Here is a 17,596-nt window from a genome sequence, read left to right on the forward strand (position 1 = left end):
GAATCTCCTGTGGGGGACAAGAAAGCAGGGCATCTCCAAATGGCATTGCACATAGTGCTTCTCACCCCTCCTTTTGGGGCACCTGCACAGGTGTGAAGGAGATTTCATTTTATGAATCCTGCTCTGGCAGACAAACATAACCTAAGGAAACTGCATTAAAATGTTGAGAAAGAGGAGAAAAAAGAAGAGAAACCTACCCACTTGGAAATAAAGCCATGGTCACTTGATTCTTCCAGGTCTGACACATCCCACTATAGTGGTTTTAAAACTTGGCCATGAAACTATTTGACACTCTTCCCATTGAAGTGTGGGGTCTATGTGTTTACCTTGAACCTGAGCAGGAAATGATGCTGCTTGACTTAGGAGACTGGGTCAAAAAAAGCCATGCAGCTTCAGACTAGAATGTCTTACAAGATTGCTCTTGGCAACCCCTTTCGGGACCTAGCCACTAAACTTTGAGAAGCCAAGGCTTCATGGAGATGCTACATGTAGGTGCTAACTGATAGTCCCAGCTGAGTCCTACCTCTAAACCCACAAATAATTCCAGTTGCCTTGTATTACTCAAGGCCAGAACTTGCCTCAGATGCATGAAAATTTTAGGGAGGGAGGGAAGGCAAGAAACTCAGAAGTCAAAATAAATACTGTTTTAATGCACTTTTGTTACTGTTGCTACCTTGATATTTGCACTCAGGGCCTCATACTTGCTAGGCAGGTGCTCTACCACTTGAGCCACCTCACCAGCACCCCAAAATTCACGACAAACAACCTATCTCAATGTGAAGAAGACAGGATGAGTATGAGTGCTATGTGGAACCATACTGAAGCCTGAAGCAAAAGGAAAAACTTGGTCCTGATTCTCACTAGCCTCACTCTAGTGCCAGCTGTGGCCCCAGCTGTCTTCCTGGATGAGGGTCCATACATGATGGAGCAGAGATGGTACATGTCTGCTGTGCCCTCCTCCAATTCCTGTTGAGCAGAATATGTGAATTTAATAAAACTGTGGTAGCATAGCTGGGTGTGGTAGTACATGCTTGTAATCCCAGCACTTGGGAGGCAGAGGCAGGAAGATCACAAGATTGAAGCCAGTCTGAGCTAAGCAAGACCCTGTCTCAAAAAAGCAAAGGCTGGGGATGTAGCTCAGTAGTAAAGTACTGCCTACTATGTGCAAGGCCCTGAGTCTGATAAACAGCATCACACACACAAAAAAAGTGGTAGTTTTGTGGCACTAAATTTGGGTAGTTTCTTACAAGCAATAGGCAACTGGAAGATCTACCCTCTGCTGTAGAGGCTTTATCATCTCCAAATTTCCTCTTCTTCTTTCTCCATACCCTCTTCCTTGCCCTTAAGAACTTTCAAGAAACAAGGGGTTACTTAAGACGCACAGCCTCCCGTTTGGTATCAGGACTATCACTGGACATCTGGGCTGAAAAAACTGGGTAGATGATATGATATGATGGCGAAAAACTGAGGCAGGTGGTAGGTGGGAAAGCCTCTCCTAAGAGTTGATGTCTGCATTTATTAATCTGCGGTCTGGGGGAATAAGTTCCCATGTAGGCCATGACAGATGTCTGGATTTCAGTCTTGGTGCTGTATACATATTTGATGCTGGGAACTGAACCCAGGGCTTTGCACATGTCAAGCATATATTTTATCACTGAGCTATATACCCAGCCCCTAATTTATATATATAAATATAAAAAAATATAAAATATATTTATAAACATAAATGCACATATTTAATATAAAAATACATATAAATATATAAATAAATATATACTTATATATTTTTTGGTACTGGGGTTTGAACTCAGAGCCTACACTTTGAGCCACTCCACCAGACCTTTTTTGTGTTGGGTATTTTTCGAGATAGGGTCTCATGAACTATTTGCTCAGGCTGGCTTCAAACCTCATCCCTCCTGATCTCTGTCTGCTGAGTAGCTAGGATTACAGGCATGAGCCACTGGTGTCCAGCCCTAATTTATATTTTTTAAAATGATCATTCTGGCTGTAGTGGGAGAGTAGATTAAAGGGGGCTAGAATGGAACCAGAAAGATAAATTATGAGAATGGCGGGTTAGACTAGAGTAATGACAGTGGGGGCAGAGAAGGGAATGGAGATGGAGCCTAGAAAATGTGGTAAGGATAGGATTGGGTGGGGGTGAGAGAAAGAAGGTAATCTACTGTTAGTCTTACAGGTTTTCTTTGAGTAATTGGGTTGATAGAGAAAAGGAGGAGGAAGAACAGTTTTTGAGAGAAAAATGAGTTCTTCTGTAGCCATAAGTTTGAGGTGTCTGTTATACATCCACATGGAGACTTCAGGGAGAAATCTGAACCAGAGAGAGATTTACTTACACCTATATATATATATATCCATATATGGTATATAAAGTCATGGCACTAGGCAAAGTCACTTAGGGAGAGAGTGTAGATAGAAAGTGTAGATAAAGAGATGAGAAGTAAGCTGACCAAACAGGTTTGTAGAGAAATAGGAGAAACTAGTCAAGGAAAGAGGTAAACTCAACAGGCTTGAGGAAAGAAAGCATGTCACAAGCCATGGGAAGAAATGGGGGAGAGGTCCATGGAATCTGAAAGCTGCCGAAGTTAAGGAGGAAGAAAATGGAAAAATGAATAGCTGGAGGGGAAGTTGGTTTGAAGAAGGGGTATGAATCCTTGACACTAGAGTTAAGGTCTGTCTTTCTTTGAACATATCTTTCAGTCTGCAGATTCATGAGGAGGGGCTTTGGATCAAACCTAGGGCCTCAAGCATGGTAGGCAAATGCTCTACCATTGAGTACCTTCCCAGCCCCTAGGAGGTGTTCATTTTTCAGATCAGTGATATAGAGCATATTTGCACATCAATGGAGATGATCCACTACAGGAAAAGGGAGAGTTTAACTACAGGAAAGAAATCCTTGAGGAAATGGGCTTCCAAGAATAAGAAGTGCCTGTGAGAGGCACGGAGATTCTGTTGTAATGGGAAAGAGAGCAGAAAATGTGTGTCAGGCAGGCTGTTAGGTTTTGTGGTAGAAAAGTGGAGTTCTTCATGAATGCCTCCTCCATCCCTAACACCCATTGCAAGGTTAATAGTCACCAGACCCCCTAAGACTCTCCACTGCCTGTTCTCACCTGACTCTTTCCTGAGAATTATACTTTCCCTCTAGTCTTCTCAGGGGAAGGATGTCAACAACCTCCTTCCCTCCTCCTTCCTTCTAAATCAGTCTTTTCCTTCTTCGTGATACTAACAAACACAAAGAACATCCCAGCAACTGGCATAATTCTTGGCATAACACAGATATTCAGTATATATTTGTTCAACAAAACAAAACAAACCCTCTGTACCCTTACATCTGTATTACCCACATCTCTCACCTGTATTACCCACTGACTTCTTCCAGTCTCTTGGTCATAGGCTTCTCTGCTACCATCGTTTTGCGGGACCTTCCCCTGGTTTTGAAATTTGGTATTCTCCAATCCTAAGAAATTCACCTCGGATCCTTTCTGGTCACCTACTGTTAGGCTCATAGCTAAGACAATCAGATCCTCCTCCGCTGCCTTTGCAGGAGTTTCCCTGGAAACTGAATGTCTCATTTCTCTAACTTTAGCTCTGCACTGAGCAAGTGAAACAGCAACCCCTAGTGGACATTCATTACATATACAGTCTCTACATTTAGAGTTAAGTTACATCAAGACTATTTTGAAGTGTCTGGTTAGAAAAGACTAATTCATTCAATCAACAGACATTTCTTCTTTGTTATCTTCTTCCTCTTTTTTTTTTTTTTTGAGATGGGGTCTCACTGTACTCCAGGCTGGCCTTGAACTTGCAATCCTACCTCAACCTCCTGAGTGCTGGGACTACAGATGTGCACCACCATGCACAGACATTTCTTAAGTGCCTGTCTTGAGTCTGAAACATAGGAAATTATTTTGAGGAATATAGTTTCATTGCTATCATGAGAGCTGACATCAAACCAAAAAGGCAGTGACAAAGCTTCATGTTCCTGCTGTCTCTGTCAGTGTCAGTTGTTATTGAATAAATGCAGAGGAACTCTAAACTGGAAAAGGCTGGGATCAGTTCCAACTCTGGAGGACTTTTCACCAGCAAAATTGAAGCTAATCCATCTCTTCATAAAGTTATTCAACAAACTTCTACTGAACACCCATTGTGTTCCAAGCCCTGAGCTGAAAAAGAGATGAATCAGACCTTGTTCTTACCCTAGATTTGCTCAAAAGTCGGGAGGAGAAAGGCATTCTTTCATTCAGGCAAGTAATAACTAATGCAGGTGTATGTGCAGCTTTCACTCACTCAACAAAAATGTATTAGGACCTAATATAGGCTTGGGACTGTGCTGAGGATGTAAGATTAAAACCATGGTAGTTGCACTGAAATCATGTAAATCTATGTAACGGGAAGTTACCATTTTGGAGGTTACTGCTCTTGTGGAGGGAGGTTCTGGTGGGGATGGGGTGGCAGGGTGGTTTGAAGGGAGGAGGGCTGACATCTGGGTAAGGGTTAAAAGCAGCTCCAGGAGAGCATTAGAGAAGAAATGCTTAAGCTGAGAAAGGCTGGGAAAGTAGGAATGGCTATGCTTGCCATGTGGAGGTGGGGTGGGAAGGTCTCAGTGTCACTTAATGTAGTCTGGTTGGGGTCGTTTAAGGTTTCTATCATGATTCCACTGCCAGGTCAACCTCATGCTTCAATGCCAGCAACTGTATGCCACTGAGTCTGATCCTTACTAAGGTCCCTCTACCACTCCACCCCCTCACTGGCAGCTCCTCCTCACCTAGAATGCTCTGCTCCAGCTGGTAATTGGAAGGTTTCAACATAGCATTACTTCTCAGCATACAAGGCCCACAATAAGCTGGGCACCCGTGGTGCATGCTTATAATCCTGGCTACTTGGGAGGCTGAAATGGGGAGGATCAAGGGTCAGCCTGAGCCCATCTCCAAAATAACAAGCGCAAAATGGCTCAAGTTGTAGAGTGCCTTCTTTGCAAGTGGGAGGCCCTGAATTCAAAGTCTAGTCCCACCAAAAAAAAAAAAAAAAAGAAAAAAAGAAAGAGAAGAAAAAGGTTCACAATATCCATCCATACTTACAGGGGAAATTGATAATGTGGTGACAGACAATATTTTTTTTTTACCAATTTTTTTCTTTTAATTTTGCAGTGCTGGGGTTTGAAGTTAGGATTTTGGGCTTGGTAGGCAGGTGCTCTATCTTGAGCCACTTGAGCCACAACCAGCCCAGAAATAGGATCCTTTAAATGCCTGTCATGTGCTCTATGTTGAAAGCATAAGCTTTAGGGTCAGTCTGGCCTGATTTGAGGCCAATTAGCTGTGTAACCTTGCAAAACATACTTAACTCTCTATGCTTAATTTTTTTTTTTTTTTGTGGTATAGGGGCTTGAGCTCAGGGTCTACACCTTGAGCCACTCCACCAGCCCTTTTTTGTGATGGGTTTTTCTGAGATAGGGTCTCATGGACTATTTGTCTGGGCTGCTTTCAACCATGATCCTTCTGATCTCTGCCTACTGAGTAGCTAGGATTATAGGCATGAGCCATCCATGCCCAGTCTATGCTTAAATGTTTTATTTTGAAGAAATACCTATGTCAGAAACTGGAAGAATGGCTCAAGTGGTGGAATGACTGCCTAGCAAACATGAGGCCCTGAGTCAAACCCTAATACCATCAAAAAACCCCAAAAAACAAAAAAACAAAAACCCCAAAACTATCTTCGCCATTCACTCACTCAAACATTTGAAAACCTGATACTGACATGTACCAGGCTTTGTAATCTTATGGTTATTTTGAGAACTAAATGAAATGATATACAGAAAATGGCTGGCAGTCAATAAATGAAAACTTCATACTATTGTTATCCAATTTATAAGGAGGACATTCCCTAGGATGTTTTTTTTCTTCTCTCTTTCTCTCTCCTTTGTGTGTGTGTGTGCATGGTATGTGGTGCTGGTGGTGGTGGTGGTAAGGACTGAAGCCAGAACCTCATGCATGCTAGCATAGAACTCTGTCTCTGAGCTCCACCCCCAGCCTAGTCATGGTGACTTCTGTTCTGAGGGGAAGCACCACATGAGCCTGGAAACAAAAACAAGCTCTGAACCCAGGCAGAGTCTAACAACTGTTTAAGCACCATGTGGCTGATTCAAAGCACAGAATGTGACTGCCGTTTTCTGAAAACTCACTGATTGACACTGAATTAGCATCTTCCATCTGCTGAGGCTATCTAGGATACTCAACAATAGGTCCTTTGTGACTAAGAGAAGACTGAGAGCTAATTTGCTGTTCTGTTATCATCATTTTCCACCTGGAGGAGGCCTTCCTACCTTCATATTGGACTTCCAAGTGCATAGTGCCCAGCACCTTCAGCACACAGTCGACAATGCTGGAATGTGTTGTTCCGACGATTGACTGACAAGACAGACAAGAGGACAAGGTGGTTGCTCTTTAGATCTTTTATGCCTGGAAGAAATAAAACTCTGAATTCCAAATAGCCAGGTGCCAGGGTAAATGAGGGAGGGAGAAAAGGACAGGGTGAGTAACTGGACCTAGGTCCTCCCTATAGGGAGAAAGAGCAGAGAGGAGCCAAGAAGGTGATGGAGAGGCTACCCAGGTTCCTACTGAAGCCTGTAACTCAGGATACATTAAACCAAGGCTAGCTGGTCACTTGTTACAGGTGCAGGAAGGTCTGTGACCTCGGCTACAGAAGACACAGAGCAGGAAGAAGAAGATTCACTGGATATCCTACAATCTTTTCTTAGGAACTTCACCTGTCAAGCAGCCCCTCTTTTCTACCTCTTCAAACTTTACCCATGCTGCCCCATCAGCTATTGTGAAGGCTAAAAGAGCAGTGTAAACAAGTTCTGACCACAGTGCCTAGCATGTAGGAGGTACCTAATAGAAACCAGGAGTACATGACCATCAGATCTGTGTTGCTGCATCTTCCCCTCAGCTCGTCTTTTACACCTTGGAGGTATCCCCTTCCCTTCTCTTCCAACTTGCTACATTCTGCCTGGGGATCTTATTTACTTCTGTTTCAGTTTTGGTTATCACTTCTCTGCTTATGAAATCCAAACTGACATTTTCATCTTGGGCCTTTCTCTGGAGCTTCAGACTGCTATTTTCCATGGTCCAGTGGGCATCTCCTAGCTGTTCTGGGCAGTGGTTCATCAACCGAGCTAAGCATCAGAATCACTTGGGGAGCTTAAAAAAAAAAAAAAGCATTGCCATGGGCCACCAGAGAGCTGTCAGATTCTATGGGAGAGAGGCTCTGGATTCTATATTGTTTTAAAAAGTGACTCAGGATTGGAGGTGTGGCTTAAGTGATAGAGCACCTGCTTTGCAAGTGGGAAGCCTTGAGTTCAAATCCCAGTACAACAACAACAACAACAACAACAACAAAAGACTCAGTTCTGTCTTTTGCAACCAGCTTGTCATGCTCTTCAGATGGGCACTTGGGAACCACCAAAGCCTATCAAATTATGGGGTTAAAACCTAATTCCTGGTTGGGAGCTGGTGGTTCACATCTGTAATCCTAACTACTTGGGAGGCTGAGATTGGAAGGATTAAGGTTCAAAACCAACCCAGGCAAATAGTTTGCAAGACCTCAACTCTAAAATAACAAGAGCAAAATGGAATGGAGGCGTGCCTGCTTTGCAAGCGTGAAAGTCCTGAGTTCAAACCCCAATCCGACCAAAAAAAGAAAGAAACTAACTCATCCTAAATCAACCTGATTTCTCTCTTTTTCTGCTCTCTGGGTGATATACAACTTACCTTATTGTCTAAGCCCAAAGCTGGGTGTCATCTTTGATACCCTTTCTTTGACTGCCTTTGGTTCCACACACTGAAACTCAGAAATGTTTATTCAGGCCAGGTGTGGGAGCACACCTGTAATTCCAGCACTCAGGAGGCTGAGGCAGGAGGATGAAAAGTTTCGGGTCAGCCTGGGTTACAAAACAAAACCTTGTCTCAAAAAAACAAAACAAGAAATGTATGTCACCTTGGTTACCTCTATTCCCACCACCACTGCCAAGGTTGGGGCCTTATCATCTCTTTTACCTCTCCATTGTCTCTCTCCTCCATCCCATTCTCCAGAGCAGTTTTGTTTTTTTTAAATGTGGAACCTCATTTCCATATTTATTTTTTATTTTATTGTTTTTACATTTACTCACATGTGTATACGTTGTTTGGGCCACCTCCCCCACTCTCCCCTGCCTCTCCAGAGCAGTTTTGAGAGTATTTTTTCTTCTTTTTGTTTTTTTTTTTTGGCAGCACTGGGGTTTGAACTCAGGGTCTTATGCTTGCTAGGCAGGTGTTCTTACAGCTTGAGACACTCCACCAGCCCTGTTTTTAATTCTTGTTTGCATTTTTTTTTTTGAGATAAGAGTCTTACTAACTTTGCCTGAGTTGGCCTTGAACACAAGGTTTTGTACAACTTTCACCTCCCACTGTCTCCAAGTTTTATCTTTATAATTATCCTTCCATATAGAGATTACATACTTATTTCATTTTATTTATTTATTTGGTAGTACTGGGGTTTGAACTCAGGGCCTTGCACTTTCTAGGCAGGCTCTCTACCACTTGAGTGGCCACCAGCTCAACTACTATCCTTGTTTTATAAAGAAGGAAACTTAGGCCCAGACAAGTCAAGGTCAAGTCTCTGCTATTATAGGTTACTCTCTTCATTTCATAGGGAAGGAAACTGAGGGTTCAAGATGTAAACTTCCCAGGCTTTTGCAGCTCAGAATTCAAACTCACACTCAGCTCAGTTTTAAGAGATATTTATGCTTCATATCAAAGCCATGTTCCCTCCTTACTAAGCATGATGTCTTCCTGTGGTCACCATGACCCATATCTGACTTTACTCATATTCTAGGGCAGAAGCCAACAAGAAAAAAGGAGCTTTTCCAAGCAGTGGCAATTTGGCCTCTTCACTTACATGCTGTCTACAAATGTACCACAATTCTTTCCCTATCAAATTGACGCCTTTAATCTTCTCTACAGTCTTCTCATCATCCTTGTTGCTTGTCTCAACCACTTTGAAGTCTGCCAACACCTTTCTGATCCTTAAGTAAACAGGACAAATCACTCTGCTGGGAGACATGAACTCTCTGGCCCGCCTTGGCCTTCTGGAAGTGAGGCTGATTGAACAGCAGACATACACGGGGAGGCTGAGCTCTGCTTCTCACGCCTGTGGGGAAGGGCTGCTGCAGAAGGTAACTGTAAGTCTACTGTGTTTGAACAGAACCCCAGGAGCATGCAGCCTTGGCTTACCTGGGCAGTTCTGAGAGTCTGCAGGGACAGCTGTTGAGCTTTTGGGGACACACAGGGCAGCAAAGCTATTAGACCTTTATACACTTGATTCTGGTACTTGGGATTACCATGGACCAAAGAATCCAACAGAACCTGTACTTCCTCTTGGGTTTCTTCTGACTTAGACTTTGCCAGAAATTCTGCTATGGATCGAACACCTGGGCAAAAAAGAGAAAATGCTGAACTGGATGCAATTTACAAAAACAATCTCACTTAAGATTATATAATATGAATAGAATTAAAATCTTTTCAACCAAGCCTGTTCAAAGCAAAATTGAGGCTCATTTTTCACATTGCATCACTGTCTTGTTTATCTCCAGCTATATGGCCAGAGGAGTCTTTCAGCATAGACATATAAAAATTTGTGTTTAAGAGCTGTAGATATAGGTCAGTTATAGGGCACTTGCCTCACATTTGTGAGGCCATGGGTTTGACACCCAGCACAAGAAGGGGGAGGCAGGGAGGAGGAGTAAAAGGAAGAGAAGAAGGAAAAGAAATGTGTTTTAGTTATACATTTTGTAGGGCCATTTTAAAGTTTAAAATACATGTTTTTTTGTGTGCAATGCTGGGAATAGAACCCATGACCTAGTACTAGGTATTAGGCAATCACTCTACCACTAAGCTACACTCCCAGCCATAAAACACACTTTTTTTTTTCTTTTTGGGCAATATTGGGGCTTGAACTCAGGGTCTCATGCTTGCTAGGCAGGCACTCTACCATTTGAGCCACTCCACCAGAAAAACACATTTTTTATTGTTAGATGATAACACTTGGAGAGTGCTCAGCAGTTTACAAAATGTTTTTACACATACTATCTCATTCCCTGAGAAACTATTGTGAGAGGGAAGGTTTTGTCCTATTTTATAGATGAAGACACTGAAGCTCAGCATGGAAGAGAGAGAAAAAGGAATCCTGATGAAAGTACAGGGTAGGAAGTGCTTTGGAAAAGGAAGGCATGCGTGCTGCCATCTTCTTTACATGCCTCACACGGAGCACTGGATAGATTATGGAAATACTGGATTGTACCCTCTTACTAGACTGCACACTCTCTGAGAACAGGGTCAATATTTTATTAATCTTTGTATTCCTAGTGCCTTGGCATATACTTAGCACATCATAAGTGTTCAATAATTTTATTTCTAGAATTATTTACAATTCAATTTTGCACAGGATTTTAGGCAACTGCAAATAAATCTTTGTTGAATGGATATATGAAAGAGAATATATTTAAACTGGAAGACTGATAGAGTGGCTCAAGTGGTAGAGTGCCTGATTAGCAAGCATGAGGCCCTGTATTCAAACCCTAGTACCACCAAACAAAACAAAACAAAACAATCAAATAAATAAAATGGAGAAGTATTTCTAAAACCACTATTGAAAAGTTTGAGCAAACAATGAATCAGAAAAGCCATAAATCTGGTCTTCTGCTGGTAACATGGACAGAAGCTAATCGAGTTTACTGTGCTAAATGCTCCCCATGCAACTGGTTGTTCTATTATGGATTTCCCCATAGCAGTGTGGGTGCTACTTCCATTCCACCTGGGACCCTAGGGAGAAGTGGTAAGTCATACACAGTACCTACCATAGCTTTCACAAATGAGCTCCTTGTACTTCCTGCCAGAGTTTGCGATAACCTGAAGAAGCTTGATGGATTCCTTCTTGTCCTCTTCCTTGATCTTCTCCAGCCCAAGTATTTCCAAGAGTGTCAGGACACCTCCAACCTCAAGAAATTCTATCAGGTACCGATTGCTGTCCAGGGGGAGAGAGGAGTAGAAATGAAACACTTGTCAACTTCCTTGGCTCTGATCCTTCAGAAGGATTACAAGATCCTTTTCTTCACATAATTTGCCTCCTATCCAGGAAATGTCCATCGATAAAGTGACACAATAATTTGGAAAATCTTCCTTCCATCAGGAAATGCTGGAACTTTTTTTTTTTTTTTAAGAGACAGGTGTCACTACGTAGTTAAGACTGACCTCAAACTCTCAATCCTCCTGCCTCAGCCTCCCAAGTAGCTAGGATGTACCACCTAGCTACGGATGTACCACCGTGTCCAGCCAAAGAAATATTTGAATTAAATGCAATATGCATATCTCTTGGTTTTGGCTTTCCAGTCTCTCTTCTCCTTCTTCTTTTTTTTATTCGTTTATTCATATGTGCATACATTGTTTGGGCTATTTCTTCCCCCTACCCCCCCCTTCCTACCCTCCCCCCCCAACTCCTCCTTGCTTCCAGGAAGAATCTTTTCCTTCTTCTAATGGCACCTCAGTTGTCCCTTGGGCCTCCTCCACTCATTGGTCATGTGATTTTGTTAGGGCAAGTTGGTTATAGGGTATGTTATTCTTCTAACTGTTGAAATGGGTTTGGGGCTAAGCATGTGACTTAAGTTGGTCCAATGAGGCTCAAAAACTGGGACTGTCTTAGGACCCCATGAAAAAGAAATGGTCTCTTATTGATGTGGTTGAACTCAATGTGACACACTCAAGGATGTGTGTCTAGAGTATTACACACAAGCCTCTTAAAACAGAAGAGTATGGACCAAGAAATGGAGGGACAAAGAGACTAAGAACTGAGAATACTGTTTGAGCTCCTAGGTCTATGGGCCTGAAATATGTATTTCTACCCTCTGAGCCAATAAATCCCCTTTTCCTGAGTCCAATATGAGTTGATTTTTTGTAATTCTCAATCAAAAGGGTGCTGACCAGTAAAGGGCCAATGGGGAACATGGGGCAGAGGGACAACCAGAGCAGGACCACAGGGATAACGCAACTTCTAGGCCCATCCCAAGGGCTACAGGACACCTACTGATAACTAGAATCCATGATTCTGTGTTCTGAGTGTCAAGAACACATTGAGCCTGATATACCACTGAAACCCTGGAGCTCCTTTGAAACAGAACTTACCTGCTCACAGCTGACAGAAAGATGCCAATGGACCTCAGTATCTTTCGTAAACCCAAGCCAGTCATATAGCTGTACAACAAGTTAAAGAGTATTTTGGGGTGGTTTTTCACAGAGAAGTCAGAGCCTGTGCCTGATCCCTGGTACCACATAGGGCCTAGAACGACCATGTAACTGAATTGTGCTCTTTACTATGAGAGGGGCCACTAGCTGAAGGGAGGGGCAACAACCTGGATTGGGGGAGTATGGTGTTGGCTTGTTCCTTGTTCTCTAGGAATTTCCTTCAGGGTGGTTTAGCCACCTTGGCTCTCATGGGCTCCCTAGGGAGTGAGGAGGAGGCTCTCATGAATCAAAGTGCATGGAGAAAGCTGAGGGTCAGTGTCCCAGGTTCTCTAACCCGTAACCATTGTGTCCCTGGGTCTCAGCATAGTTCATTATTTTGGGCCTCATTTCTAGACTTCTCTAAAAAAGTATTAGCTTCATCATTAATTCTCAATTTTGTACTTGCTCAAGGTTTTACACTGGAGGTCACTATCTTTATGAAGAATTGCCTGGCTTCCTAATAAGAATAATAGGAGATGGTGAAAAAATTAAACTCTGATTTAAAACAACCTCAGTATTTAATGTTATTTTTTAATGTGAGTCTTTGCAAAAAGCCTCATTGTAATAAAGCATCCAGAGCACGCATCAGCTTGGATACAAGGTATGAAATCAAGCCACAATAGAAAGGGAACCAGTCAACAATTACTAGGCTCATAACACATCACAGGCTCTTAGAACACTTAAGAAATTAGCTGAAATTATTGCAACTCATGGAGGATGACTGAGAGCTTCTAAGACTGATAAAGGCTAATGTAATGTGTTGTAGGTAATGGTGCCTTGTTGGGAGGAGGGTGGGGGCATGAGGCAAATTATCTCTGCTGCACCCTGGTTCCCAGGATGCCAATAGAAGTAGAGACAGATTGGCTCATTAGGAAAGGCTCTTTACTGCAAAAATAGTGTTTGCTCTGGAGCCGGGCTTCCCTGCCTGTTGCCACCATAGCTGGGGCAGACTATTACTCCACATGGTAGTGTTTTTATTCCAACATTGTCCCGTCCCTGCCCTGTATATACTACCCCTTTGCTTCAGTTACCAGCTAGGTTGACCAACTTTGTCTCCCTTTTATTCCTCTGTCCCAGGCCAGTCTTTTTTGTGTGTGTCGTTTTTTTTTTTTTTTTTTTTTTTTGAGACAGGGTCTCAGGTCTCATAGGGCAGGCTGACCTGGAACTCTCGATTCTCTTGCCTCTGCCTCCCAAGTGCTGGGATTTCAGGCATGTGTCTACCACGCCCAACTCTAGTCTTGCTTTCAGTCATTCGCTATACATATTTCTGGTCTATTATTCCCAGCAATTAGTTTTAGAAGGTGGCCACGATATTAGTAGTAGCTAACATGGACCAGCATTTATTGTAAACCAGACACTGTGCTAACTGTTTTGCTTGCATAGTCTCTTACAATCCTCACCATAGCTTTCCAGTGGGTCCTATGGCATTTCCGTGACTACGAAAAGAACTGAGCTGAATGCAGAATCCTTGGAAACACTAAGGCTTACAGGGTGGGTAGGAAAGAGCCTGCACAGGAGACTGAGAAACGGTGATGAAAGAAGGGTGAGGAGAAGAGGATTTAGGAAAGGGAATGACTGGGTATGGCGATGCATGCCTGTAATCCCAGCACTTCAGAGGCTGAGGCAGGAGGATTTTCAGAAAAAAAAAAAGAAAAAAAGAAGGGTCAATGGACATAAAATTTGGGACTAGAGCAAGGTGAGGGAGGCACTTGTATTACGTCTAATACAAGTCTAATTAGGTCTAATTTAAAGCGACATGAAATAAGTTCAGCAACCAACTCGTATTTTGCTGCAACACTAAAAAGAATCAAAATTGGGTTGGTGGTGTGGCTCAAGTGGTAGGGTGCCCTGCCTAGCAAGCTCAAAGCCCTGAGTTCAAACCCCAAAATAAAGAAAAAAAAAGAAAAAGAAGGAAAGACATTAGGGTCCTGCCCTCAATCCACTAAATTGGAACTTTGGGAGTGGAGTGTGGGATGTGGATTGGTAATTTACATCAATTATTATTATTATTTTTTATGGTATTGGGATTTGAACTCAGGGTCTTGAGCTTGCTAGCAGGCACTCTACCACTTGAGCCATGCTCCCAGACTTTTTTTGCTTTAGTTATTTTTCAGGTTGTGTCTCACATTTTTTCCCAAGGCTGGCCTCAGACCAAGTTCCTCCTACCTATTCCCTCCTCATAGCTGGTATCACAGTTGTGTACAACCACACCTGGCTTATTTGTTGAGATGGGATCTTACTAACTTTTTGCCAGGCTAATCTTGAACTTTTATCCTTCTAATTTCCACCTCTCAAATAGCTGGGATTATAGGCATGAGAGCTACCAAGCTGGCCTGCATTTGTTATTTTTTAATTTTAATTTTTACCTTTTGCCAGTCTGGAGATGGAACCCAGGGCCTCACAAATTCAATGCAAGTGCTCTAATACTGATCTGCACCTCCAGCCCTACCTGCATTTTAAACCTCTTTTATGTACACTAATGGCCGAGCACATTAGGGTCAACCTAGAGAGTATTTAAAGGTATTCTTTTTGACCAGTGTGCTAGGTATGAACTTGATTAAAATTTTATCAGTGATCGAAATGTAAGAAACAGAGAGCTGTGTTTAGTTAAACTTTTAATTCTGCCTAGAATTAAAATTCCACCTAGAATTAATTCTAGGCAGAATTAAAAGTTCATTCTTTCCTTTATTCAGCAAACATGTGCCAGGCACCGTGCTAGGTGAAATGCAGAGATGAGCAGAGCAGATGCAACTCCTGCCCTCGTAGAGCTTACAGTCTTACCAGAAAAAATTAAGCAATTCATAACATTTTGTTATGACTATTAAGATAGAGGAAGGGCTGCGAGTACACATAACAAGGGAACCTCAGGTAGTCTGGGGCTCTGAAAAGGGCTTACTGAGAAAGTGATGTTTAAGTCTGGCACCTCATACCTGTAATCCTACCTACTCAGGAAGCAGAATTCAGGAGGATCACAGTTCAAAGCTGGCTAAAGCAAATAGTTCTACAGACCCTATCTCAAAAAAAAAAAAAAAAAAAAAACCCTTCACAATAAAGGTAAAGGCCCTGCGTTTAAACTCCTATAATGCCAAAAAAAAAAAAAAAAAAAAGATGATGTTTAAACTAAGGCTCAAAGAAGGGAGTAGGAGTCAATCATATAAGGAGGGGTTAACGGAAGAGGAGAGTGTTCAGACAAGGAGAAAAATATATAATAAAAAAGGTCTGAGGTGAATCCATAAAGTATAAGACTGTTTCACTGCTCACACACAGAGCAGGAATCCACCCATAAGTCCGTCACTTCAATGGCTGGCTCAAAGCCAGCCCAGGCAAATAGTTCATTAGATCCTATCTTAAAAAAACCCATCACAAAAAAAGGGCTGGTGGAGTGGCTCAAGATGTAGGCCCTGAGTTCAAGCCCCAGTGCTGCAAAAACAACAACAACAAAAAAAAACAAAGCAAAAAAGAAAAAAGAAAGAAAGAAAATCATGAGAATTGATATCACAGAAACCAAGGAAAGAATGTTTTGAGAAGTAGGAAAGGTTGATTGGCAAATGCCACTGAGCGGTCACTGGATGAAGAATACAAGGGATGAGGATGTAGTCACTGGAGTTTGTAATTAGAAAACCATTGACCTCAGCAAGACTGCATCAGTGGCGTGTGGGGAACAGAAGTCAGATTGCATTGAGCAGAGGAAATAGAGGAGAGGAAGTGGAGACAGGAAAAGTCAACAACCTTTCAACAATGTTCACTACAAAGGGCGGGCGCTAGGTGGAATTTAGGTTTGAGATAGGGATTGAATTTTATTTCTAAAGGTAGAATTGATTTCAGCATATATAAATGCTGATGAAAAAGGTTGGTAATGAGGTAAAGGAGAAAGCTACATGTCAGGAAAAGTGAAATCCCTAAGGAGATGGGAAAGGATTCAAATACAGAATAAATACAAATTTTCCCTAGACATAAGGAATAGTTACCTCAGTTCCAATGAGAGAGGAAAAAAAGGAGAGAGGTGAGAATGAGGACACACTTATAGGTTGTGGAGACAGAAAGTTGATGAATTCTTAGCTTTTGGGATATTTTTATCAGCAGATGTGTGTCGTCCCCATCCCTGTCCCATGCCCCCCCACTTTCCCTCCCCCACTCAGCAAAGGATACGTGATTCTAAGCCAGGTAGTCAGACGTACCAGGAACAAGCTGGCTCCCTGGGAAAACTCCTGCTCCAATTCAGGGGCAGTCTTGCCGTGGTTGGCTTCAATGAAATTGTTGAGGATAACACCTCTTGCGACTTTGCCGGCATTGTCCCACTCTTGTAAAAAACTCAAGAGTCTGCTAATTGCTGCCTGCTCCTTTATAGAAGTCATGGTCTGTATAAGGTCGGCTACAATGGGAGAAAAAAATGGGTTACCAGAATGCTTAGAACTATTAAAATCCCTAACTTTGTGGGTTTTGCTTTTCTGTTGATCTACTGGAGGTTGGGTGAGCTTCCATCACACATGGGTGTAGTTATGTGCAAAATCATCTCTAGGGCCAGGTGCCTGTAATTCTGGCTACTTGGGAGGATGAGATCAGGAGGATCCTGGTTTGAGGCCAGTCCAGGCCAATAGTTTGAGAGACCACATGTCCAAAATAACCACAGCAAAATGGACTAGAGGTGTGACTCAAGCAGTAGAGTGTCTGCTTTGTGAGTACCTGCTTGCAAGTGTGAAGCCCTGAGTTCAAACCCCAGTTCCACCCCCTCAAAAAAAAATCCACTCTAGAGGGCTGGGGTGTGGCTCATGGTAAAGTACTTGGGTAGCATGCACCAGACCGTGGGTTTGATCCAGAGCACTGCAAAAGAACCCAATCTAGTACTTGAACAGGGAGGTTATAGCGGAACTAAGAGTATGAAGGCAGTATAGGCAGGTGTGGTGGTACACATCCGTCATCCTCCACTTAGGAGACTGAGGCAGGAAGATCATGAGTTTGAGGCTAGCCCAGGCTACATAGTAAGACCCTGTTTCAAAAATAATAATAAAAAAAGAATACCAAGGTAGTAAATGTATGCTCTTTAAGAGCTAAAGGCTTCTCTGCTAAGGCCAAAAACTAGAAGACCACAGGATCCAGCTGAGAAAAGCTAACTAAAAACCCAGGCTTACTTCATGCAGGGTCAGAGACCAGGATCTTTAGAAATCCAGCCTTCCTTTTCTGCCAATCGGCTCAGGTAAAGTGCTCCTTAACCCTGCCCTACAGCTTTTACACTAACTCTTCAAAGCGACTTTAAGAAAAAGTTAGTGGGAAGA

At 42.6% G+C, this 17,596-nt stretch overlaps 2 protein-coding genes across 4 annotated transcripts in view; both read right to left on the reverse strand.

Annotated features, from left to right (window-relative positions):
* Positions 1 to 3,608, reverse strand: part of Kif2c (kinesin family member 2C) — a 61,519-nt gene extending 57,911 nt beyond the window's left edge. The window contains exon 1 of the mRNA XM_074080309.1: positions 3,369 to 3,608. The gene's annotated coding sequence lies outside the window, so the exon portion shown is untranslated. The remainder of the gene's footprint in view (positions 1 to 3,368) is intronic.
* Armh1 (armadillo like helical domain containing 1) overlaps positions 1 to 17,596 on the reverse strand; it is a 52,249-nt gene that overhangs the window by 18,335 nt on the left and 16,318 nt on the right. For 2 of the 3 annotated variants that reach the window (XM_020183432.2, XM_074080311.1), the window contains exons 2-6: positions 16,473 to 16,695; positions 12,225 to 12,293; positions 10,904 to 11,070; positions 9,282 to 9,478; positions 6,335 to 6,419 (exon numbers count right to left, since the gene is read on the reverse strand). In XM_020183432.2, the coding sequence (XP_020039021.2) occupies positions 6,335 to 6,419; positions 9,282 to 9,478; positions 10,904 to 11,070; positions 12,225 to 12,293; positions 16,473 to 16,695 (741 nt within the window). The remainder of the gene's footprint in view (positions 1 to 6,334; positions 6,420 to 9,281; positions 9,479 to 10,903; positions 11,071 to 12,224; positions 12,294 to 16,472; positions 16,696 to 17,596) is intronic. The other variant, XM_074080313.1, reaches the window with a different exon arrangement.

This window comes from Castor canadensis, chromosome 7, assembly GCF_047511655.1.
Source record: "Castor canadensis chromosome 7, mCasCan1.hap1v2, whole genome shotgun sequence".
Taxonomy (NCBI): Eukaryota; Metazoa; Chordata; class Mammalia; order Rodentia; family Castoridae; genus Castor; species Castor canadensis.